Genomic DNA, 25734 nt, shown 5'->3' on the forward strand with positions numbered 1-25734 from the left:
AATAAACTCTGTGAAAAGTGCTACTTAAAGTATCTAAGCTTTAGTATATCCAGTATATCAAGTATAGCCTTTACAGTAAATCTGCCATAGATAGGGAGAGAGACACTGCTAGAATCAAATCTAATGTACAAGTGACAGAAAATACATTCAATTTTTCCCAAAATTACTCAATTGATATCTTATTAAAATGTACATCTTAATTTATTGTCTCATTGTTTTTAAGGTTGCTCTTTAGCTTGAAGAAGAATTCCACTGAATGGAGGCACAATTTGGTATCAAAATGTATTAATTATTTGCAAATATTTCTCTTCAATCTATTGCAGGCCATTTCTAAAACTGCTCCTGAACATAGGAAGCATGTAGTTGATATAGCTTTTGGGTACGCCTGGCCATAGTGTTGAAGACTGTGCAAAAAGTGGAAATTTTGATAACTGTAATAAAGTCAGCATATTAAATATATTAATTATGATCATATATATTGAAAGGGATGTTTATAATGATACTTTAGCAATTCTTGCATTGGGAATTATAGACAGCATCTGAAACTGTAATATCATTGAGTATAAAACAGAAAATAGGACCTGTATGCAGAAAATTATAAGACACTAATGAAAGAAATTAAAGATGATAAAAATAGATGGAGAGATATACCATGCTCTTGGATTGGAAGAATCAACATTGTGAAAATGACTCTACTACCCAAAGCAATCTACAGATTCAATGCAATCCTTATCAAACTACCACTGGCATTTTTCACAGAGGTAGAACAAAAAATTTCACAATTTGTACGGAAACACAAAAGACCCTGAATAGCCAAAGCAATCTTGATAATGAAAAACAGAGCTGGAAGAATCAGGCTCCCTGATTTCAGACTATACTACAAAGCTACAGTAATCAAGACAGTATGGTACTGGCACAAAAACAGAAAGATAGATCAGTGGAACAGGATACAAAGCCCAGAGATAAACCCATGCACATATGGTCACCTTATCTTTGCTAAAGAGGCAGGAATGTACAGTGGAGAAAGGACAGCCTCTTCAACAAGTAGTGCTGGGAAAACTGGACAGGTACATGTAAAAATATGAGATTAGAACACTCCCTAAGACCATACACAAAAATAAGCTCAAAATGGATTAAAGACCTAAATGTAAGGCCAGAAACTATCAAACTCTTAGAGGAAAACATAGACAGAACACTCTATGACATAAATCACAGCAAGATCCTTTTTGACCCACCTCCTAGAGCAATGGAAATAAAAACAAAAATAAACAAATGGGACCTAATGAAACTTCAAAGCTTTTGCACAACAAAGGAAACCATAAACAAGACCAAAAGACAACCCTCAGAATGGGAGAAAATATTTGCAAATGAAGCAACTGACAAAGGATTAACCTCCAAAATATACAAACAACACATGCAGTTCAATATCAAAAAACGAACAACCCAATCAAAAAATGGATGGAAGACATAAATAGACATTTCTCCAAAGGAGATATACAGATTGCCAACAAACACATGAAAGAATGCTCAACATCATTAATCATTAGAGAAATGCAAATCAAGACTACAATGAGATATCATCTCACACCGGTCAGAATGGCCATCATCAAAAAATCTAGAACCAGTAAATGCTAGAGAGGATGTGGAGAAAAGAGAAGACTCTTGCACTGCTGGTGGGAATGTGACTTGGTAAAGCCACTATGGAGAACAGTATGGGGGTTCCTTAAAAAACTACAAATAGAACTACCATATGAACAATCAATACCAGTACTGGGCATATACCCTGGGAAAACCATAATTCATAAAGAGTCATGTACCATAATGTTCATTGCAGTTCTATTTACCATAGCCAGGAGATGGAAGCAACCTAATTTTCCATCATCGGATTAATGGGTAAAGAAGATGTGGCACATATATACAATGGAATATTATTTAGCCATAAAAAGAAATGAAATTGAGTTATTTGTAGTGAGGTGGATGGACCTAGAGTCTGTCATACAGAGTGAAGTAAGTCAGAAAGAGAAAGACAAATACCATATGCTAACACTTATATATGGAAGCTAAGAAAAAACAAATGTCATGAAGAACCTAGGGTTAAGACAGGAATAAAGAAGACAGAGCTACTAGAGAATGGACTTGAGGATACGGGAGGAGGAAGGGTAAGCTGTGACAAAATGAGAGAGTGGCATGGACATATATACACTACCAAACATAAAATAGATTGCTAGGGGGAAACAGTTGCATAGCACAGGGAGATCAGCTCAGTGCTCTGTGACCACCTAGAGTGGTGGGATAGGGAGGGTGGGAGGGAGGGAGATGCAAGAGGGAAGAGATACAGGAACATATGTATATGTATAACTGATTCACTTTGTTATAAAGCAGAAACTAACACAACATTGTAAAGCAATTATACTCAAATAAAGATGTAAATAAATTAATTAATTAATTAATTAATTAAACCTAAAAAAAAGAGAGAAAAAATAGGATAAAAAACTTATCTATAGATTAAAGTTAAATCATTTGGTAAGTGTAACTTTCTAGATATTCATTTTCAAGTTTTTTCACTAGCTAAAATTTGAAGCCATATGTTCAAAAATGTTTCTGTATCTAAAAAATAAGTTTATGGCTTTTCTCCATAAAACACATTTTGAAGTCCCAAGATTGAGCAATTAGAGAGTTTCTGCATGGAATTCTGTAAATTGTCACACCTGTTTAGTTGAACAAAGAATTAAGACATACAGACTTCAACAGAATTCAAGAACTCATTAAAAAAGACTTACACTGTACCAGCAGAAATTACTCAATAGAGGCGAAACATCAGTCATTTTCAGGCAGTCATCAAGTGATTTTTAAATCATTGAAACTGACAAATCAGAAGTGGAAAATTATCACAATTATATAGGCAGTGTTACTGCAATGTACAGAACATCTGTCACTAATGATAGCCAATTCAACATTCTATAGGGTGAGGCATCGGTGCATTCAATATTAGAAGGATAAAAGTAGTTATTATACTTTTTTCACTTTAGAAAGAAAGCAATCATGCAATTTTCATAGTTGGTATGTAAACTGAAGACATTCTGAGTCAAAGATAAGCAGGTATTCATATTATCTACATGGCTGTTTGTAGCAAGACCTTACCTTTCATTTTTAAGAAATGGTGTATTTCTTCCAATGTTTCTTTCAGTGACCTAATAAAACATGTAGTGAAAACTGTGACCCTTTCCATTTTATATATGACAAGAAAAGCGTAGAATACTCAAATATAAACCTTGACTCCAGATCCAAATTGAAAAAAAAAAAGTTTGCCTCATACTTATTCTGAAGTATATCTGTCTGAAAAGAATCATAATACTTTGAAATTTCTATAAGATTAAGAGCAAGCACCTATCTTTCACTTTCTCGATTATGAAACATTTATTCAATACCTTATATTTGCTATAAAATAGTCCTGTAAATTTGGCTAGACCATAGGCCTTGCTGCCAAGACCTTTGTAAATCAAAAAGAGTAAAGGAAGTAATTTATGGAGAAGTAAGGGAAAGGAAGAAAGACTTCATTCTAGAGAAGGTAAAAAATACTAGCTACTGCAGAGAATATGTGAACGTGTATGACTTGTTCATAATACAACCACTTAGAGCTATTAGATTAGAGCAGATGACTGGTTTAGAGGAATATTGAAAAATAAGTTTATAAAAGTAGGTAGAAGACAATTGTATAAATACTCAAATGCTAGAATAAAGGAGACTGTGTTTAACTGCATTAGTAAGATAGAAAAAATAAATATTGGATGAAGATTTGCTATATCAAACAATAGCAAAAATAAGAACAGCTAAAATTAATTGAATGTTTATTATCTGTCTGTCATTTTACTAAGTATTTAGCATGGACTATTTCATTTAATTCACAGAAAGACTCATTAAATAAATATTTATAATTATCAAAATTTTAAAGATCAGAAATTAAAATATAGAAAGCTTAAAGAATATTCTAAAAGTCAGGGAGGCAGGGAGTTGAAAGATGGTCTTGGAAAACAAGTCTGCTCAAGTCTAATAGCTATGTTCTACTAACCAAACATGGGATGCATTTCCTATCTCATTCATTCTACACAGCAAGAGGGAAGGTGTGCTATATTTCCTTCATTCTGTAGATGAAGTAACCAAAGATTATATGGCTAAAATATGTATTTCACTCTTATAGAATCTAATGACCAAATTTATATAACTCTCAAGTTCATCTCTCTGCTATGTAACATAACCAAAAATAATGTAATTAAAGTCTTTTGAGAAAGAAAATAGCATTTACAAAGGTATATTTAGAAAATTAAATTGGTTGTACTAGGAAAAATTATTTGGGCAGGACATAACATATTTATCATATCTACTCCATTCTTTTTCCCCAAAAGTTCAGCTTCTTGACAGTGCTCCATTTACAAAAGCTGTCTCATTTAAAATTGTAAATTTCATTTAAAAATAATTAACATATTATGTAAAGTGGAGTTAGGATCACTTTGCCGGAAATTGAAGTTTATGCCTAATTATACATATTTGATGCTTAAAATGAGATATGTTTACCTGAAGATCCTTGTTTAGGGTCCCTGAAAAGTTACCTTATTCACCATAAACAGAGAAAAATCTTGGAGATTAAAAAACAAAACAAAAAACCGAAAGAGCACACAAGAGAAGTACTGACACTTGTGATCGTGATAGTGGTAGAAGAGATTTTATGGATTGAACTCACAAAAAAAATGTAAAACTTCATAAAAACACCCAAGCAAAAACTACAAAAAGTCCTTCATATATATATATACATATATATACACATATATATGTGTATATATATATATATACACATATATAAGTATATATATATATATATATATACACACATACATATATAAACAGGAGTTAATCTGGGGAACAGAGACAATAAGAATGACTGAACTAAAGGGAACAGAGCCAGAGTGACAAGTAGGACAATAATAAGGTGTCTATCATATTTTCAATTGTAGAAGGAAAGGAGAGAGATTTTGGCAGGTAAAAAAAATAATTTAAAATAGTGGCTTAGGGGAGGAGCTTCAAGATGACAGAAGAGTAAGACGTGGAAATGACCTTCCTCCCTACAAATACATCTACATGTGGAACAACTCCTACAGAACACCCACTGAATGCTGGCAGAAGACCTCAGACCTCCCCAAAGGCAAGAAACTCCCCACATACCTGGGTAGGGCAAAAGAAAAAACAGAGACAAAGAATAGGGACGTGACCCGCACCAGTGGGAGAGAGCTGTGAAGGAGGAAAGGTTTCCATACACTAGAAGCCCCTTCGTGGGCGGAGACTGCGGGTGGCAGATTGGGAAGCTTTGGGACCACAGAGGAGAGCACAGCAACAGGGGTGCGGAGGGCAAAGCGGAGAGATTTCCGCACAGGGGATCGGTGCCGACCGGCACTCACCAGTCCGAGAGGCTCGTCTGCTCACTCACTGGGGCAGGGGGTGCTGGGATCTGAGGTTCGGGCTTCGGTCGGAGCGCAGGGAGAGAACTGGGGTTGGTGGCGTGAACACAGCCTGCAGGGGATTAGTGCACCACGGCTAGCCGGGAGGGAGTCGGGGAAAAGGCTGGACCTGCCGAAGAGGCAACAGACTTTTTCTTCCCTCTTTGTTTCCTGGTGCACGAGGAGAGGGGATTAAGAGTGCCATTTAAAGAGCTCCAGAGACGGGCACCAGCCACAGCTATCAGCACGGACCCGAGAGACAGGTATGAGATGCTAAGGCTGCTGCACAGGTCACTGTCCACACCTCTCTTCCCAGGGAACCTGTGCAGCCCGCCAATGCCAGGGTCCCGGGATCCAGGGACAACTTCCCCGGGAGAATGCAGGGCGCGCCTCAGGTTGGTGCAATGTCATGCCGGCCTTTGCCGTCGCAGGCTCGACCCTCATCCATATCCCTCCCTCCCCGTGACCTGAGTGAGCCAGAGCCCCTGAATCAGCTTCTCCTTTAACTCCGTCCTGTCTGAGCAAAGAACGGATGCCCTCAGGTCACCTACACAACGAGACGGGTACAATTCCAAAGCTGAACCCCTGGAGCTGTGCGAGAAAAGAACAGAAAGGGAAATCTCTCCCAGCAGCCTCAGGAGCAGTGGATTAAATCTCCATAATCAACTTGATGTACCCTGCATCTGTGGAATACCTGAATAGACAACGAACCATCCCAAATCGAGTAGGTGGACTTTGGGATTAACTATATATATATATATATATATATATATATATATATTTCCCTTTTTCTTTTTTTGTGAGTGTGTATGTGTATGCTTCTTTGTGTGATTTTGTCTGTATAGCTTTGCTTTTACATTTGTCCTAGGGCTCTGTCTGTCCAATTTTTTTTTAATACTTAAAATTTTTTTTCTTAATAATTATATTTTATTTTAATAACTTTATTTTATTTTCTTCTTTCTTTCTTTCATTTTATCCTCCCTTTTATTCTGTGCCATGTGGAGGACAGGCTATTGGTGCTGCAAGGCTGTGCCACAGAGGTGAGAGAGCCAAGTTCAGGACACTGGTCCACAGGAGAACTCCAAGCACCACATAATATCAAATGGCGAAAATCTCTCAGAGATCTCCATCTCAAAGCCAAGACCCAGCTCCACTCAACGGCCAGCAAGCTACAGTAATGGATACCATATGCCAAACAACTAGCAGGACAGGAAAACAACCCAATCCATTAACAGAGGGTCTGCCTAAAATCATAATAAGGTCAAAGACACCCCAAATTTGTACCTGCCCACCAGAAAGACAAGATCTAGCCTCATCCACCAGAACAGGCACTAGTCCCATCCACCAGGAAGACTACAAAACCCACTGAACAAACCTAGCCACTGGGGACAGACACCAAACACAATGAGAACTATGAACCTGCAGCCTGCAAAACGGAGACCCCAAACACAGTAAGTTAAGCAAAATGAGAAGACAGAGAAACACACAGCAGATGAAGGAGCAAGGCAAAAACCCACCAGACCTAACAAATGAAGAAGAAATAGGGAGTCTATCTGAAAAAGAATTCAGAATAATGATAGTAAAGATGACACAAAATCTTGGAAACAGAATGGAGAAAAAAAAGAAACATTTAACAAGGACCTAGAAGAACTACAGAGCAAACAAACAGTGATGAACAACAAAATAAATGAAATTAAAAATTCTCTAGAAGGAATCAATAGCAGAATAACTGAGGCAGAAGAAACGTTAAGTGACCTGGAAGATAAAATAGTGGAAATAACTACTGCAGAGCAGAATAAAAAAAAAAGAAGAAAAAAAAGAATGAAATAATTGAGGATAGTCTCAGAGACCTCTGGGACAACATTAAATGCATCAACTTAGAATTACAGGGGTCCCAGAAGAAGAAGAGAAAAAGAAAGGGACTAAGAAAATATTTGAAGAGATTATAGTTGGAAAATTCCCTAATACGGGAAAGGGAGCAGTTAATCAAGTCCAGGAAGCATAGAGAGTCCCATCCAGGATAAATGTAAGGATAAACATGCCAAGACACATATTATTCAAACTATCAAAAATTAAATACAAAGAAAAAATATTACAAGCAGCAAGGGAAAAACAACAAATAACACATAAGGAAATATCCATAACGTTAACAGCTGATCTTTCAGCAGAAACTCTGCAACCCAGAAGGGAAAGGTAGGACATATTTAAAGTGATGAAGGAGAAAAACCAACCAAGATTACTCTACACAGCAAGGATCTCATTCAGATTTGAGAGACAAATTAAAACCTTTACAGACAAGCAAAATCTAAGAGAATTCAGCACCACCAAACCAGCTTTACAAGAATTGCTAAAGGAACTTCTCTAGGCCGGAAACACAAGAGAAGGAAAATACTTACAATAATAAACCCAAAACAATTAAGAAAATGGTAATAGGAACATACATATTGATAATTACCTTAAGTGTAAATGGATTAAATGCTCCCAGCAAAAGACACAGACTGGCTGAATGGATACAAAAGCAAGACCCGTATACATGCTGTCTACAAGAGACCCACTTCAGAACTAGGGACACATACAGACTGAAAGTAAGGGGATTGAAAAAGATATTCTATGGAAATGGAAATCAAAAGAAAGCTGCAGTAGCAATTCTCATAGCAGACAAAATAGACTTTAAAAAAAAGACTACTACAAGAGACAAAGAAGAACGCTACATAATGATCAAGGGATTAATCCAAGAAGAAGATATAAAAATTGTAAATAATTATACACCCAACATAACAGCACCTCAATACATAAGGCAAATACTAACAGCCGAAAAAGGGGTAATCAACAGTAACACAATCATTGTAGGGGACTTTAACACCCCACTTTCACCAATGGACAGTTCATTCAAAATGAAAATAAATAAGGAAACACAAGCTTTAAATAACACATTAAACAAGATGAACTTAAATGATATTTATAGGACATTCCATCCAAAAACAACAGAATACACATTTTCTCAAGTGCTCATGGAACATTCTCCAGGATAGATCATATCTTGGGTCACAAATCAGGCCTTGGTAAATTTAAGAAAATTGAAATCATATCAAGTATCTTTTCTGACCACAATGCTATGAGACCAGATATCAATTACAGGAAAAAAATCTGTAAGAAATACAAACACATGGAGGCTAAACAACACATTACTTACTAACCAAGAGATCAGTGAAGATATCAAAGAGGAAATGAAAAAAATACCTGGAAACAAATGACAATGAAAAGATGATGACCTAAAACCTTTGTGATGCAGCAAAAGTAGTTCTAAGAGGGAAGTTTATAGCAATACAATCCTACCTTAAGAAACAAGAAAAATCTCAAATAAACAACCTAACCTTACACCTAAAGCAATTAGAGAAAGAACCAAAAAAAAATCCAAAAGTTAGCAGAAGGAAAGAAATCATAAAGTTCAGATCAGAAATAAATGAAGGAAATGATAGCAAAGATCAAAAAAACTGAAAGCTGGTTCTTCAGAACATAAAAAAAAAGAGATAAACCATTAGCCAGACGTATCAAGAAAATAAGGGAGAAGACTCATATCAACAGATTTAGAAATTAAAAAAGGAGAAGTAACAACTGACACTGCAGAAATACAAAGTAGCATGAGAGATTACTACAAGCAACTATATGGCAATAAAATGGACAACCAGGAAGAAATGGAAAAAATCTTAGAAATGCACAACCTGCCAAGACTGAACCAGGAAGAAATAGAAAATATGAACCGACCAATCACAAGCACTGAAGTTAAAACTGTGATTAAAAATCTTCCAACAAAAAATAGCCCAGGACCAGATGGCTTCACAGGTGAATTCTACCAAACAATTAGGGAAGAGCTAACACCTATCCTTCTCAAATTCTTCCAAAATATAGCAGAGGAAAGAACACTCCCAAACACATTCTACAAGGCCACCATCACTCTGATACCAAAACCAGACAAAGATGTCACAAAGAAAGAAAACTACAGGCCAATATCATTGATGAACGTAGATGCAAAAATCCTCAACAAAATAGTAGCAAAAAGAATCCAAAAGCACCATTAAAAGGATCATACACTATGATAAAGTGGGGTTTATCCCAGGAATGCAAGGATTCTTCAATATGTGCAAATCAATCAACATGATATAGCATATTAAAAAATTGAAGGAGAAAAACAATATGATTATCTCAATAGATGCAGAGAAAGCTTTCAACAAAATTCAACACCCATTAATGATAAACACCCTGCAGAACGTAGGCATAGAGGGAACTTTCCTCAACATAATAGAGATCATATATGAAAAACCCACAGCCAACATTGTCCTCAATGGTGAAAAACTGAAACCATTTCCACTAAGATAAGGAAGAAGAGAAGGCTGCCCACTCTCACCAATACTTTTCAAAATAGTTTTGGAAGTTTTAGCCACAGCAATCAGAGAGGAAAAAGAAATAAAAGGAATCCAAATCAGAAAAGAAGATGTAAAGCTGTCACTGTTTTCAGATGACATGATACTGTACATATAGAATGCTAAAGATCCTACCAGAAAACTACTAGAGCTAATCAATGAATTTGGGAAAGTAGCAGGATACAAAATTAATGCGCAGAAATCTCTTGCATTCCTATACGTTAATGATGAAAAATCTGAAAGTGAAATTAAGAAAACACTCCCATTTACCATTGCAACAAAAGAATAAAATATCTAGAAATAAAGCTACTTAAGGAGACAAATGACCTGTATGCAGAAAATTATAAGACACTGATGAAAGTAATGAAATGTGATACAAATAGATGGAGATATATACCATGTTCTTGGATTGGAAGAATCAACATTGTTAAAATGACTCTACTACCCAAAGCAATCTACAGATTCAATGCAATCCCTATCAAACTACCCCTGCCATTTTTCACAGAACTAGAACAAAAAAATTTACAATTTGTATGGAAACACAAAAGACCACGAATAAAAAAATCAATCTTGAGAAAGAAAAATGGAGCTGGAGGCATCAGGCTCACTGACTTCAGACTATACTACAAAGCTAGAGTAATCAAGACACCATGGTACTGACACAAAAACAGAAATATAGATCAATGAAACAGGATAGAAAGTCCAGAGATAAACCCATTCACATAAGGTCACCTTATCTTTGATAAAGGAGGCAAGAATATATAGTGGAGAAAAGACAGTCTTTTCAATGAGTGGTGCTGTGAAAACTGGACAGCTACATATGAAATATGAAATTAGAATACTCCCTAACACCATACACAAAAATAAATTCAAAATGGATTAAAGACTTAAATGTAAGGTCAGACACCATCAAACTCTTAGATGAAAACATAGGCAGAACATTCTATGACATAAATCACAGCAAGATCCTTTTTGACCCACCTCCTAGAGAAATGGAAATGAAAACAAAAATAAACAAATGAGACCTAATGAAACTTAAAACCTTTTGCAAAGAAAGGAAACCATAAACAAGACGGAAAGAGAGCCCTCAGGATGGGAGAAAATATTTACAAGTGAAGCAACTGACGAAGGATAAATCTCCAAAATTTACAATCAGTTCATGCAGCTCAATATTTAAAAAAAACAACAAGCAAACCAATCCAAAAATGGACAGAAACCCTAAATAGACATTTCTCCAAAGAAGATATATAGATTGCCAACAAAGACATGAAAGGATGCTCAACATCATTAATCATTAGAGAAATGCAAATCAAAACTACAATGAGATATCATCTCACACCAGTCAGAATGGCCATCATGAAAAAATCTATAAACAAGAAGTGCTGGAGAGGGTGTGGAGAAAAGGGAACCCTCTTGCACTGTTGAGGGGAATGTAAATTGATACAGCCACTATGGAGAATAGTATGAACGTTCCTTAGAAAACTAAAAATAGAACTAGTATATGACCCAGCAATCCAACTACTGGTCATATGCCATGTGAAAACCATAATTCAAAAAGAGTCATGTACCAAAATTTTCATTGCAGCTCTATTTACAATAGCCAGGACACGGAAGCAACCTAAGTGCCCATTGACAGATGAATGGATTAAGAAGATGCCGCACATGTATACAATGAAATATTACTCAGCCATAAAAAGAAACAAAACTGAGTTATTTGTAGTGAAGTCAATGGACCTAGAGTCTGTCATACAGAGTGCAGTTAAGTCAGAAAGAGAAAATCAAATACCGTATGCTAACACATATATATTGAATCTAAAAAAAGAAAAAAAAATGGTCATGAAGAACCTAGGGGCAATATGGGAATAAAGAGGCAGACCTACTAGAGAATGGACTTGAGGATATGGGGAGAGGGAAGGGTAAGCTGTGACAAAGTGAGAGATTGGCATGGACATATATACACTACCAAACATAAAATAGATCTCTAGTTGGAAGCAGCCGCATAGCACAGGGAGATCAGCTCGGTACTTTGTGGCCATCTAGAGGGGTGGGATATGGAGGGTGGGAGGGAGGGAGACACATGGCGGAAGAGATAGGGGACATATGTATATGTATAACTGATTCACTTTGTTATAAAGCAGAAACTAACACACCATTGAAAAGCAATTATACTCCAATAAATATGTTAAAATAAATTAATTAATTAATAAATAAATTTAATTGGAAACATAAAAAATAAAAGTAAGAAAATAAAAGATAAAAAAATAAAATAGTGGCTTAAAGCTTTCCAAATATGATTAAAAAATTACTTTACAAATACAAAAACCTTGGCAGTCTCCATGTAGAACAAATACAGCAAAAATCACTTTTAGGCAAAGTATAGTCAGTATTCAAAATATAATATCATTAAATCAGCTAGAGAAAAAAAGACATATCTGAGGGAAAAATAATGCAAATGATAATTGACTTTTTATGAGAAGCATTGAAGGCCAGAGGACAGGAGTATCAAGTCAATAAATTGCCTCTGTATTAAAACCAGAAAACATGAGTACATTAAACCCAAAGTCAGTAGAGAGAATAATAAGAAGAAATGAGTGAAATAGAAAACAATAAAGGAAATTAGCTAAGTTAATGTTTGCTACATTGCAAAGATCAACAATATTAAGAAAATCCTATGATGTTGATAAAAGAAAAAGGACTATCATGAATGAAATAATGGACATTACTTCTGATCCCACAGATATTAAAAGAGCAATAAGATAATATTATGAACATTATGCTGAAAGCCCAACAGCTAATATGTTATGAAAAACTTCCTTGAATAGAATAACTTCTGAAATCTGACAAGAATTGGAAAATATTAATGTATCTGCCTCTGTTAAAATAATTCAATTTATCCAAAATTTTCCAATAAATATATTACAGTTTAAGTGATTTCACTAATGAGTGATATCAAACATTTAGGCAAGAAATTAATACCAAATTTATATATCTTTTCAAAATGTAGAGTTCAGGTTAACCATTATGTATCAACATAAAGAAATAATACTAGAAAACGAAATATCAATATCCTACATGAATATAACTGAAAAAGAATTTAACAAAATATTACCAACTAAACACAGAGCATGTAAAAATAATAATTTATCATGTCCAATTGAGTTATAGCCCAGGAATGCAAGGTTAGTTTAGATATGAAAATCTGTAATTCATGAATTAACTGAAGACATTAGAAAACCACAAAATTTAATTGAAACATCATAAAATCATCTCAATAGGTGCAGTGAAAACATTTGACAAAATTAATTGTCCAATTCTCATAAAAATTATCAACAGACTATAAATAGAAAGAGACTCTCTTTATTTGACAACAATGTCTAAGTAAAACATACAGCTAACATTAGACTTGATGAAATACCGAATACTTAACATCAAGAAAAATGTAAATAGCGCATGAAAAGATGTTGACGTCACTATTTATTAGAGAAATGCAAATCAAAACTACAATGAGGTATCACTTCACACCAGTCAGAATGGCCATCATCAAAAAATCTGTGAACAGGGGCTTCCCTGGTGGTGCAGTGGTTGAGAGTCCGCCTGCCGATGCAGGGGACACGGGTTCGTGCCCCAGTTCGGGAAGATCCCACATGCTGTGGAGCGGCTGGGCCCGTGAGCCATGGCTGCTGAGCCTGCACGTCCGGAGCCTGTGCTCCACAACGGGAGAGGCCACAAAAGTGAGAGGCCCGTGTACCGCAAAAAAAAAAAAATATTGTGAACAATAAATGCTGGAGAGTGGGTGGAGAAAACAGAGTCCTCCTACACTGTTGGTGTGAATGTAAACTGGGACAGACACTATGGAGAACAGTGTGAAGGATCCTTAAAAACCTAAAAATAGAGCTACCATATGATCCACCAATCCCACTCCCAGTGATATATCTGTAGAAAACCATAATTCGAAAAGATACATGCACCTCAATGTTCATTGCAACACTATTTACAATAACCAGAATGTGGAAGCAACCTAAATGTCCATCAACATATGAATGGGTAAAGAAGATGTGGTACATATCTATAATCGCATATTACTTAGCCATAAAAAATAATGAAATGATGACATTTGCAGCAACATGGATGGACCTAGAGATTCTCATATTGAGTGAAATAAGTAAGACAGAGAATGATAAATATCATATGATATTGCTTATATGTGGAATCTTAAAAAAAGCGTACAAATGAACTTATCTACAAAACAGAAATAGAGTTACAGAAGTAGAAAACAAACTTATGGTTACCAGGGGTAAGGGTGGAGGAGGGATAAATTGGAAGATTGAGATTGACATAAACACACTACTATATATAAAATAGATAACTAACAAGGATGTACTGTATAGCACAGGGAATTCTACTCAATACTCTGTAATGGCCTATAGGGGAAAAGAATCTGAAAAAGAGTGGATATATGTATATTTATAACAGATTCACTTTGCTGTACACCTGAAACAAACACAACATTGTAAATCAACTATATTCCAAGAAAAATTAAAAAAAAAAAAAAAAGAAAAAGGGAAGGATGCCCCCTTTGTTTTTAAACATTGTATCTGAGGACCTAGCCAGGTAATCAAATAAAATCATAAGTATTATATTAGAAAGGAATATATAAAAAGAAATTTATTTACAGACAATAAAATTGTTTACACAGAAAATCCTAAGGAATCTCAGGGAATAATTGGAATTAATAAATGCATTTAACATGGACTTAGAGTACATGGTAATTATATGTCTATATATAACAGCAAATTATTAGAAAAAATTTAAAACAATTATACTATCATCAAAAATATTAAAATACTTTAAAATTTAACCGTCATTTTAATGTGTATTTACTTTCCCCTGAAAATTATAGCATATTGCTGAGAGATTAGTAAAGTCCTAAATAATTAGAGCCATATATCATGCTCATAGATTAGAAAATTGAATATTGATAAGTTGTTGTCCTCCCAAAATTGAACAATAGACTCAAAACAGTCCATATTAAAAGACTAGCAGAAATTTTTAGATAAAATTTCAAGTTATTCTAAGATTTATATGGAAAAGCACAGGATATATAATAGCCAAAACAATCTTGATAAAAAAAGGAAGTTGGAAAACTCATGCTACATGACCTCAAGTTTCATTATATATCTATACAAATCAAGAGAGGGTGTTATTGGCTAAAAGGAGGACAGACAGATTGATGGAATAGAATAGAGAATGTAGAAATGGACACACACATGTATGCTTCATTGGTTTTTGACAAATATGCCAAACAAATCCAGGGGTAAAGAGAGTTTTCCTCAATTCTGCTGAATAACTAGATCTCTTTATATGAGAAAGAAAAAAGAATGTTGATTCTATATGAATCACAAAACTTAACTTTGAATAAATCATCAACCTAAACAGAGAGGCTAAAACTGTAAATCTTCTAGGAGAAACATAGGAGAATATCTTTATGTCTTTGGGATATGCAAATTTTTCCTAAAGAAACATAACACCCACTTAACATAAAAATAAAAAATATATATAAATTGGACTTCATCAACTTATAAAACATCTGCTCATCAAAATATATGGATTAGGGCTTCCCTGGTGGCGCAGTGGTTGAGAATCTGCCTACTAATGCAGGGGACATGGGTTCGAGACCTGGTCTGGAAAGATCCCACATGCCGCGGAGCAACCAGGCCCGTGAGCCACAGCTACTGAGCCTGCGCGTCTGGAGCCTGTGCTCCGCAACAAGAGAGGCCGCGATAGTGAGAGGTCCGCGCACCGCGATGAAGAGTGGCCCCCGCTTGCCACAACTAGAGAAAGCCCTCGCACAGAAATGAAGACCCAACACAGCCAAAAATAAATAAATAAATTAAAGTACCCTTAATTAAAAAAAAAGAAACAAATGTATAAAAAAAATATGGATTAAAAGATGAAAAGACAAGCCACAGGCTGAAAGTATTTGTAATACCCATATACTAATTACTTCTATCAGGATATATAAATTTTTTCTACACATCAATAAAGAGAGACAACTTAAAGATGACAAAATGAGTAAGTCATATTCATTCTCAAGGTCTATAGGATACTACACAAATTACACTGACACTGCACCATTATTATTTAGTTATCTTTTCACTGAATAAACTAGCGATACAGCATAACATTGGTTTAAGATCAATATCACTACAGTAAAATAATCCAAATTTTGACTCTATTTCCAACATTTCCTCAAAAAGTAAAATAGAGATGAGATTATTTCATGGACTTGTTTTCTGATAAAAAGAAAGACACATTAAAAAAAAAAAAAGACAAAAAAAAAGACAAAAAATGGCACATAATAAATAGTAGTTAATAAATGTTCTATTTATTGAATAATAATGAGAGGGCATTCAAATTGGCACAACATATATGTTTCATTAATTTAGCTAAATTATATGCTTTATTGAGCATTCAAGACTTTTTGTTTGTAATCAATTTATACTCTCATTCATACACAAGATATAAAAAATAATAATGATCATCCTGAGATCTCATAGTTATCAATAATTACAACTTATTAAATAAATAAGATATACCAGATACTTATTTGGCACACAAATTGTTTTGAGACAACTTACAGTGGGATGGGGAGGAGTTGGATGCATTGCTTTGCCAGTCAGTCAAAGGAGAATTTATCACAATGGAAGGACACACAAAAATACAGAAGGCACAAAGGAAGCTTCAGTCCATCAGGCTGGAGTAGGATAGCAAAGGAAATCCTTCCTGTTAGTAATTGGATAGAGAGCCTTTGCTTTTCTGGTATTATGTTACTGTGGATTATGCTGTGCTTAGAAGTATGGGTCACTATCAGTGCTGATAGTGATTGCAGTGACCAGAGAATCAAGAAGAAAAATACAACAAAAGTAAGGTGTTATGATGTAAATAACAATCCAAAGTACATAACAGCCTTCCTAGTCAACACCTAAGAACATTATTTGCATCATTAAGTGTGTAGCTTGTGTAACTATTTGCCATAATTTTAACTCTAAGTTGTATGAATGGGAAGCCATAGAGTTGATTGTACATGTAGTGTGCCTATTGGCTCGTGTGACATGATTAATTATCCACAATACTTAACAAATTATACTTATGAGAGCAGGACTAGGTCAGTTCTCTACGTGTCAGGGGGTTAGAGCTAGGGTGGAGTGGAGAGTGGACTGAGATTAGTTTTCTAGCCTCTACCAGAACTGAGTTTCAAATAGGATTAAAGTTCAATTATTAAAAATGAAAAAAAAGTGATATCTGATTTAGCTCCTACTAGCTTTCCTATCCATGGACAAAATACTATTCTCCATAAATTCTACCCACTGCTAGGGATTTTGAAAATGGGGGAATTTACTTTACCTTGAAAGCTTTTCTGCCTTCTTTCTGCTTTAAACTGCTAATGAAATGTCTTACAGTAATCTTCACTCATCAGATTAGACCTCTTATCAGTCAGAATGATACCGGGGGTTATCACATCCTGAAAAATACTTATTCCTCCAATGCAATGCAATGTTTTCCAAAAATCATTCACCTTGGGTATAGAGATCACAGCATGCCTTGCAAATAAACGTTCTTGAATCCTGAAACTAAAATTATTATCTTGCAGCTGTAACTTAGCCTTAAACTAAGACTGTGAGCTTATTTTCTGACAATCACTTGTTACTATATCAAAATCATATTTGAAAATATGGAACAGACCAGGAGAATTTTAATAGTTCCTTGAATTGCTCCAAAAATACATGAAATTTTTTTTGCAATAAACCTTATGAAGTTATAAAATTAGAGATCATTTTATAATAGATACATAAATCTTGTATAACATTTTCAAGTTTGGAATTACAATGAAGAATACATTTTCATACAGTTTTAGAATAGATCTTTACTCCTTAATTTTACTTTTATAAGGTTTGTGATTGTAGGTTTACCTCGTGGCTAATTATTCTTTTTTTTTTAACAACTTTATTGGAGTATAATTGCTTTACAATGGTGTGTTAGTTTCTGCTTTACAATAAAGTGAAACAGCTATACATATACCTATATCACCATATCTCTTCCCTCTTGCGACTCCCTCCCTCCCACCCTCCCTATCCCACCCCTGTACGTGGTAACAAAGCACCGAGCTCATCTCCCTGTGCTATGTGGCTGCTTCCCACTAGCTATCGGTATTTTGTGGGGTTTTTTCCAGGTTTTGTTTTCTGTTTTTTGTTTTTTGTTTTAACATCTTTATTGAGTATAATTGCTTTACAATGGTGTGTTACTTTCTGCTTTATAACAAAGTGAATCAGTTATACATAGACATATGTTCCCATATCTCTTCCCTCTTGCATCTCCCTCCCTCCCACCCTCCCTATCCCACACCACTAGGTGGTCATTAAGCACCGAGCTGATCTCCATGTGCTATACGGCTGCTGCTTCCCACTAGCTATCTATTTTATGTTTGGTAGTGTATATATGTCCATGCCACTCTCTCACCTTGTCACATGTTACCCTTCCCCCTCCCCATATTCTCAAGTCCATTCACTAGTAGGTATGTGTCTTTATTCCCTTCTTAACCCTAGGTTCTTCATGACCTTTTTTTTCCCCTTAGATTCCATATATATGTGTTAGCATATGATATTTGTTTTTCTCTTTCTGACTTACTTCACTCTGTATGACAGACTCTATGTCCATCCACCTCACTACAAATAACTCAATTTTGTTTCTTTTTATGGCTGAGTAATATTCTATTGTATATATGTGCCACATCTTCTTTATCCATTCATCTGTTGATGGACACTTAGGTTGCTTCCATGTCCTGGCTATTGTAAATAGAGCTGCAATGAACATATTGGTACATGACTCTTTTTGAATTATGGTTTTCTCAGGGTATATGCCCAGTAGTGGGATTGCTGGGTCGTATGGTAGTTCTATTTTTAGTTTTTTAAGGAACCTCCATACTGTTCTCCATAGTGGCTGTATCAATTTACATTCCCCCCAACAGTGCAAGTGGGTTCCCTTTTCTCCACACCCTCTCCAAAATTTATTGTCTGTAGATTTTTTTGTGTGTGTGTGGTAGGCGGGTCTCTCACTGTCGTGGCTTCTCCCATTGCAGAGCACAGGCTCCGGACGTGCAGGCTCAGTGGCTGTGGCTTACGGGCCTAGCTGCTCCGTGGCCTGTGGGATCTTCCTGGACTGGAGCACGAACCCGTGTCCCCTGCATCAGCGGGTGGACTATCAACCACTGCGCCACCAGGGAAGCCCTGTCTGTAGAATTTTTGATGATAGCCATTCTGACCTGTGTGAGATGATATCTCATTGTAGTCTTGATTTGCATTTCTCTAATGATTAATGATGTTGAGCATTCTTTCATACGTTTGTTGGCAATCTGTATATCTTCTTTGGCGAAGTGTCTATTTGGGTCTTCTGCCCATTTTTGTATTGGGTTGTTTGGTTTTTTGTTATTGAGCTGCATGAGCTGCTTGTAAATTTTGGAGATTAATACTTTGTCAGTTGCTTCATTTGCAAATATTTTCTCCCATTCTGAGGGTTGTCTTTTGGTCTTGTTTATGGTTTCCTTTGCTGAGCAAAAGCTTTTAAGTTTCATTAGGTCCCATTTGTTTATTTTTGTTTTTATTTCCATTTCTCTAGGAGGTGGGTCACAAAGGATCTTGCTGTGATTTACGTCACAGAGTGTTCTGCCTATGTTTTCCTCTAAGAGTTTGATAGTGTCTGGCCTTACATTTAGGTCTTTAACATTTGGTAGTGTATATTTTAACACAATATTTGAGGTGTCTTAAAAATCAGGAATCTGTTTTTCCTAAAGTATCACTAGTTTTAAAATATGATTGATGTATTCCACATTATTTCTTTGCCATCTTGATTTAAATTTGCATTAGATATAGATTATTAAACTGCTTCTAGCATGATAGCTATACATTTCTGAAAGAAATGAGTTCCAAAATTCCCAGTCTGGAGTGAAACTCAAGAGCAGTGGGACTTTACCATAAAAGTTAATTTATGTAATAATAACTGATTAATAAGACATTGGAAATACCAAGTTTATGACCTTTAATATGATTCTTTAGAAAACTATAGTCTCAATTTATTTGTGAATCCTGCTTCACATATCAGATAATAGGTAGTAATATGCACAGATCATCACACTGAGCAAAAAGATTATACATATATTTGTTCCTAAAGGTTTTTGAAGAAATTAATTAGAAAGTATATATAAGATAATTGCATATATAGAAGGATAGATACATAGATAGATGTTTGATAGATACCTACATACATACGTACTGCATGTCTACATACATATTTTATGTTTTAAAAATGTGATACTTCCTGCACATTTTTGGCTAAGGCTTTAAGTCACAGAATAATACAATACATACCAAAAAAAAAATCTCAATCTATTATTGTTACTAGGTCTTCTAATAAAGTCATCATCCTATTTTTTCCACAATAACACAAGTTTATGCTCATGGAGTGTGGGACACTATTTCTGAGATATAAATTCTCCCCAATTATCAAATGACCATTTTTCCTGCATTTTCTAACCAAGTAATATTCACAGTTGCATTAAAGTAAGCAAATGGGTTTGATATATCTCTACTTTGTACTTTAGATTCAGCCATGGTCTTTTCTAGGATACATAAGCAGTATTTTATTTGAACATGAGGACAAACTTGCAAGTTAACCAGTGATAACTACCTCTCTTTTCTCAGTCATTTTCAGATACAAAGGGTATTATATCTCTCATATAGGGCCGCTTGTGGATTTTGAAAACCAAGCTGCCACAAATAGTCACCTCCTTCTTAGCTTGGAGGAGAAAGATCTAAAGCGGCTCACTGCAAGTAAGCTGGGTCAGAGGGACCACAGGAAATTATGGATTATGTCTATGTTTTATATGAGAGACAAGCTGAGGACAAACATTTCTGTCATGGATTTTGTAGAGAGTCTATATGTCTTTGCTATAGAGTTGATCGTTTGTTCTATGGTATAAATCAGGGGTTAGTAAATTACAACTGTGAGCCAAATATGACCTTCCACCTGATTTTGTAAATAAAGTTTTATTGAAACATAAGAGAATTCATTCATTTATGTATGTCTATGGATGTTTTCACGCTACTAACTCAATAGCAGAGTTGAGTTACCCTGACAGATACCATATGGCTCAGAAAGTATAAAATATTTACTATCTGATCCTTTTCAGGAAAAAGTTTGCAATCTTCTGGTATAAATACACAACTACTGTATTTTATTGTTTTCTGATATTTATTTCTTATTTTACAATAAATACTTTAAATGAAATGATATCAAAAATTATTTTTTTAACAAAAAGTATGTTTCAAATTTGTTTCCCTAGAAAGTTGGTAATGAATATGGAGTTTACTCCTAAACTATGTCACTTTAATGATCCACTGCTGAGTATGTTGACATCAGTGACTACATGAAACCAGAAGACACGTTTTAGTTCAAAAACCATCAGCATCTATTTAAATGTTAGTAATTATTTTAAAAGACTCCCTCACATTGATGAGTTAAGTTCAGATAAGAAGGTATTCTTACATATCACTCTGTGAAGCATGTATTTTCACTTAGATAACACAACTATAGCAAAATTATTTTCCTAATTTTCTATTGCAAGTTTCTCTGTACATACTAAAAGTAAAGCGATTGTTATAAATGTGTTGGCTCAGTTAGCAGAATAAATTGACCCAAAGATAAAAGATACCAGTCTATACTAGTAAAGTCAGAGGTTTCAAATACATAATCAGTTTATTTCAATAATAGTTTTGTTCTGTTGAAGGCAAGGTATCTGACAATATTAGGAATGCTATTGAAAATTCGCTAAAAATGTTCGAAGATAAAGTTATGTGCTCTTGTGCTAAAATTATAAGTATAAATTTTGTTAAGTTTATAATGATATATACATTGTTTGATCGAGTTGAGAAAAGGATGGAAAAAAATGTACTTGGAGTTTATTGTGGTTCATACATAATTCATAGATTTAAAGCAAACCAGTTTTGATGCTCACACAAGTGGAATAGAATCTATAGTTGCAAAATTTACAAATAATTTAAAATATTCACAGGACAACAGACTAAAATTTTTGGAATAAAGCTGATATTGAAAATAATGTAACATAGCAAAATGTGCTTTCTTTTGCTGCTGTCCGTTATCATTTAAATTTTAGAAATGCTTAAACTTGTGAAGAATGACTTTGAAAATAAACCCAGTATTTCAGGGAGGTTTTGGCATTTTAGTGAAAATATTGTAAGTTTCGGTTGCATCCCATTCAAAATGAGTTACAAACATTTAACCAAAAAAACAATATATCAAGAACAAAAGACTTGTGTTTGAAAGTTTTAGTGAAATGTACTTATTTTTAAAAAGACATTAAAGCTTATTTTTGCACAATACAGTGAAAAACTTAAGCTCAATGAATTCAGAAGTGCTCGAGATCATAAATGTTATAACTAGGCTTTGAAATAGCTGGACTTATGGGGAACAACATTTGACAAAAATCCTATATTTCACAGATTATTTTTTTTGTGCTAGGACATAGTGGAAATAAATTGAAGCACCTAAATTTTGCCAAACATTCAAAGGAACCATACATAGAGACCATTTATTTCCTGAGGATTCTCTTTGAAAATGTTTGTCAAAAAATAATTTTGAATAGAATAAAATATAGCTCCTATGGACATACTTTATTGATGTATTTTATACAAAAAAATACTTAACATTTAGCAGATTTTCCTTTGAGGTTAGCAAGAACTTCAAAATATGTTTGGTGAAAATGTTCTCAAGATGGCACTGTTAGGAGAAGAGTAAACTGAAGGCATTAAATGACTTCAAATTTATTAGTCATAAATGCAACTTTGAAGAAGGTATAGATAGTTTATAAAAATTTATAATTATAAGACAATATTGAAAAAATACTCATTCTTCAGAAAAATAAGTGTAAATATAGTTTCTGCTTATGTTATTTTGTAATGTTTCAGATAATCAATATAAAGTATGTTTTAAAATGTCCTTTTGATTTGCAGAGACCAAGTTACAATTATTGTCTTTGGAAGGAATTTTAGAAATTAATTTTTTGAATAGAGCTACATTATTTGTCTGCCTATTTAATGAAACCAACTTGCCAAAGAATAAATAAATATTTCAAATATTATATATTTGTAACTCCTTTTAGCTACCTGTTTTGTTCAAAAATGCCATGGTTTGGGAGATAAATTATATATTCTTCATACACCTGCAGGATATGGTAAGCTATTATAAAACACCTAACAACTCATAACCTATCTCAGGAAATAAATGACCTGAAGGGAAAAGCCCTGAAAACATTTCTTTGAAGACAGTTGTTGGAGTTCTTACCACCTGCACTGCTACCAATCCCTCCTACCATTGGCAGTGGCTGATACATTCTACCAGACTCTCAAATCTCTCTCAACTAGGTTACATGGAAGGATCTGCAAGAGAAACACTGGGAGTTATCACTTTCTGCAGTTTGGGAGACACTTAACTTTTGTTTCACTCCCATGAAAGGAGTCTTTAGGTACCTAATTGTGGCCGGAAACGCCACTACCCAAAGACATTTTGAAGAGAGACAAATACACTGATGGTGAGTTATATTTCCCAGAAAATGGGAAATTGTGGAAGGGTTCAAAGATGAGATCAGGGTTTCCCTGGTGGCGTACTGGTTGAGAGTCTGCCTGCCGATGCAGGGGACACGGGTTCGTGCCCCAGTCCAGGAAGAGCCCACATGCCGCGGAGCGGCTGGGTCCGTGAGCCATGGCCGCTGAGCCTGTGCGTCCGGAGCCTGTGCTCCGCGACGGGAGAGGCCACAACAGTGAGAGGCCCACGTACCGAAAAAAAAAAAAAAGATGAGATAAGAGTGGTTTAAACACAGTTTCATTGTTAAATATTTAATCAAAAGTTAAGAAACTATTGGTTTAAACAGTGATTTTATTGACATCTTTAAGTTTATTTGAGAAGGAATAAAACATTTTTATGCTTCATGAAAGGGGATTTGTCTGTACTGACCTGTTACATAAGGAAATAATAGAGATATAATTTTGCAAATTACGGGCAAAATATACCTTTGTAAACATATTTTAGTACCTAAGAACAAAATAGATTTTATAGTAAAAAAACAAACAAACAAAAACTGTTCAATTGATGGCTAAACTCTTCATATATTATGAAATATCAATATTTAGCAGAATAATCATTTAATTGTTAAACAAATTGATCTCTTAAATTTATTCTTCAAAAAACTCAGAGTATAGAACCACTAAACTTGTATTTTTCAGTAATAAATGAAACATTTCAAGTCTAATTTGAAATAAATGACAAAATTAAAATTATTTGTGTGTATGTATGCATACATACATATATGTGTATTTTTACCTGAAAATGGTTCCTCACAATCACAAATGAAACTATTTGCAGTAATATTTCTGCAGTTCCTATGGAAACAGATATGTGGTTGACACTGCCCAATTATTTCTGAACAATTTATGCCTATAAAAATAAAAGAAAATTAATGTTTCAACTAGATTAAAATATGTACATTATATTTATATAGTTAATTAAAGTCATAGATTTTTCCCAAATTTTTAATAATGAATAATAGAAAAATTTTGAATAGTGTAATTCTAAGACATAGTGCTTCATGATGATGGATTTAAATGGAAACAAAATTTAATTTTAATAAATTTGACATCAGTTTTTCCATCCTTTCACTGCATAATATAATATTAAAATATTTTTCTGATTGGTGATATTTGAGCTCTAGTTAATTTTTTATAATAATTTGAATGTGTTAATCATGTAGATAATATTAATATATGTAAGTATTAATTCTTCAACATATGCTGGAGCATTGCTGTGGTAATATACAAAGTGACACATTCAAATGTATAATATATTGTATCTTAGCCCTACTACCTAGCCAAGGTAATGATTCAAACAAGGAAAATGTGAAAGTATTATACATCTGAAGAGGAACCAGGGCATAAAGTTTCAGTTAAGCAAGAAAAATAAGATGTACAGACCTGTTGTGCAACATTGCACCTTTTGTCAACAGTAATATATTATACACTTAAAATTTTGTTTGAGGGTAAACCTCGTATTAATTCCTCATATTAATCATTCTCTCCACAGTAAAATCAAATCAAATCAATTCATATCTAATCTAATCTAATCTAAAAGTATTTGGAAGAAAAGAGGGAAGACTGCTTGGATTCTCAGAAGCCATGCACAAGCTTCTAAATTCTACACTTTCTTTGCTACTGTATCAAGTTTTCCAAATCCCACTTGTACAAGCTATCATGGTCCTACTACACAAAAAAACACAACCTTGCATAGCATATATTTCTATGTAGTTGATCATCTCATAATATCCTTCTTAGAGGAATGTGCTAACAAAATTCCAGGGCATGACACATGGACAAATGTCACTACAAAACAGTTGCACATGATTTGGCAATAAGCCTGCCACTTCCCCCATTCTAATTGAATTCTTAATTTAATTTGTGAGCAGTTTTCACCAGTTGATGCTTTTGAAATTCTTTATACACTGACATCTCTACCTCACTAATGCAGAACTCTTCGTCTTTAACTTACCTCCAAACAATCCCCAACACAATGAAAATCTAAGTAATAAGTAATTACAATAAGTAATTGTGTCCCAAAATATTTCCATACGCAAAAGCTAAAGTATCAGTGGTATGTTCAATAAGTCATGTTCTCTTTCAGTCCTAGTGGATGTAATAGCTAAATTG

General features: G+C 34.4%; 1 protein-coding gene across 1 annotated transcript in view; it reads right to left on the reverse strand.

Annotated features, from left to right (window-relative positions):
* Positions 1-25734, reverse strand: part of EYS (eyes shut homolog) — a 1661361-nt gene that overhangs the window by 1632417 nt on the left and 3210 nt on the right. Inside the window, exon 2 of the mRNA XM_060283543.1 lies at positions 24359-24472. Within this exon, the coding sequence (XP_060139526.1) occupies positions 24359-24472 (114 nt within the window). The remainder of the gene's footprint in view (positions 1-24358; positions 24473-25734) is intronic.

The sequence above is a fragment of the Globicephala melas genome, chromosome 14 (genome assembly GCF_963455315.2).
Source record: "Globicephala melas chromosome 14, mGloMel1.2, whole genome shotgun sequence".
Classification (NCBI taxonomy): domain Eukaryota; kingdom Metazoa; phylum Chordata; class Mammalia; order Artiodactyla; family Delphinidae; genus Globicephala; species Globicephala melas.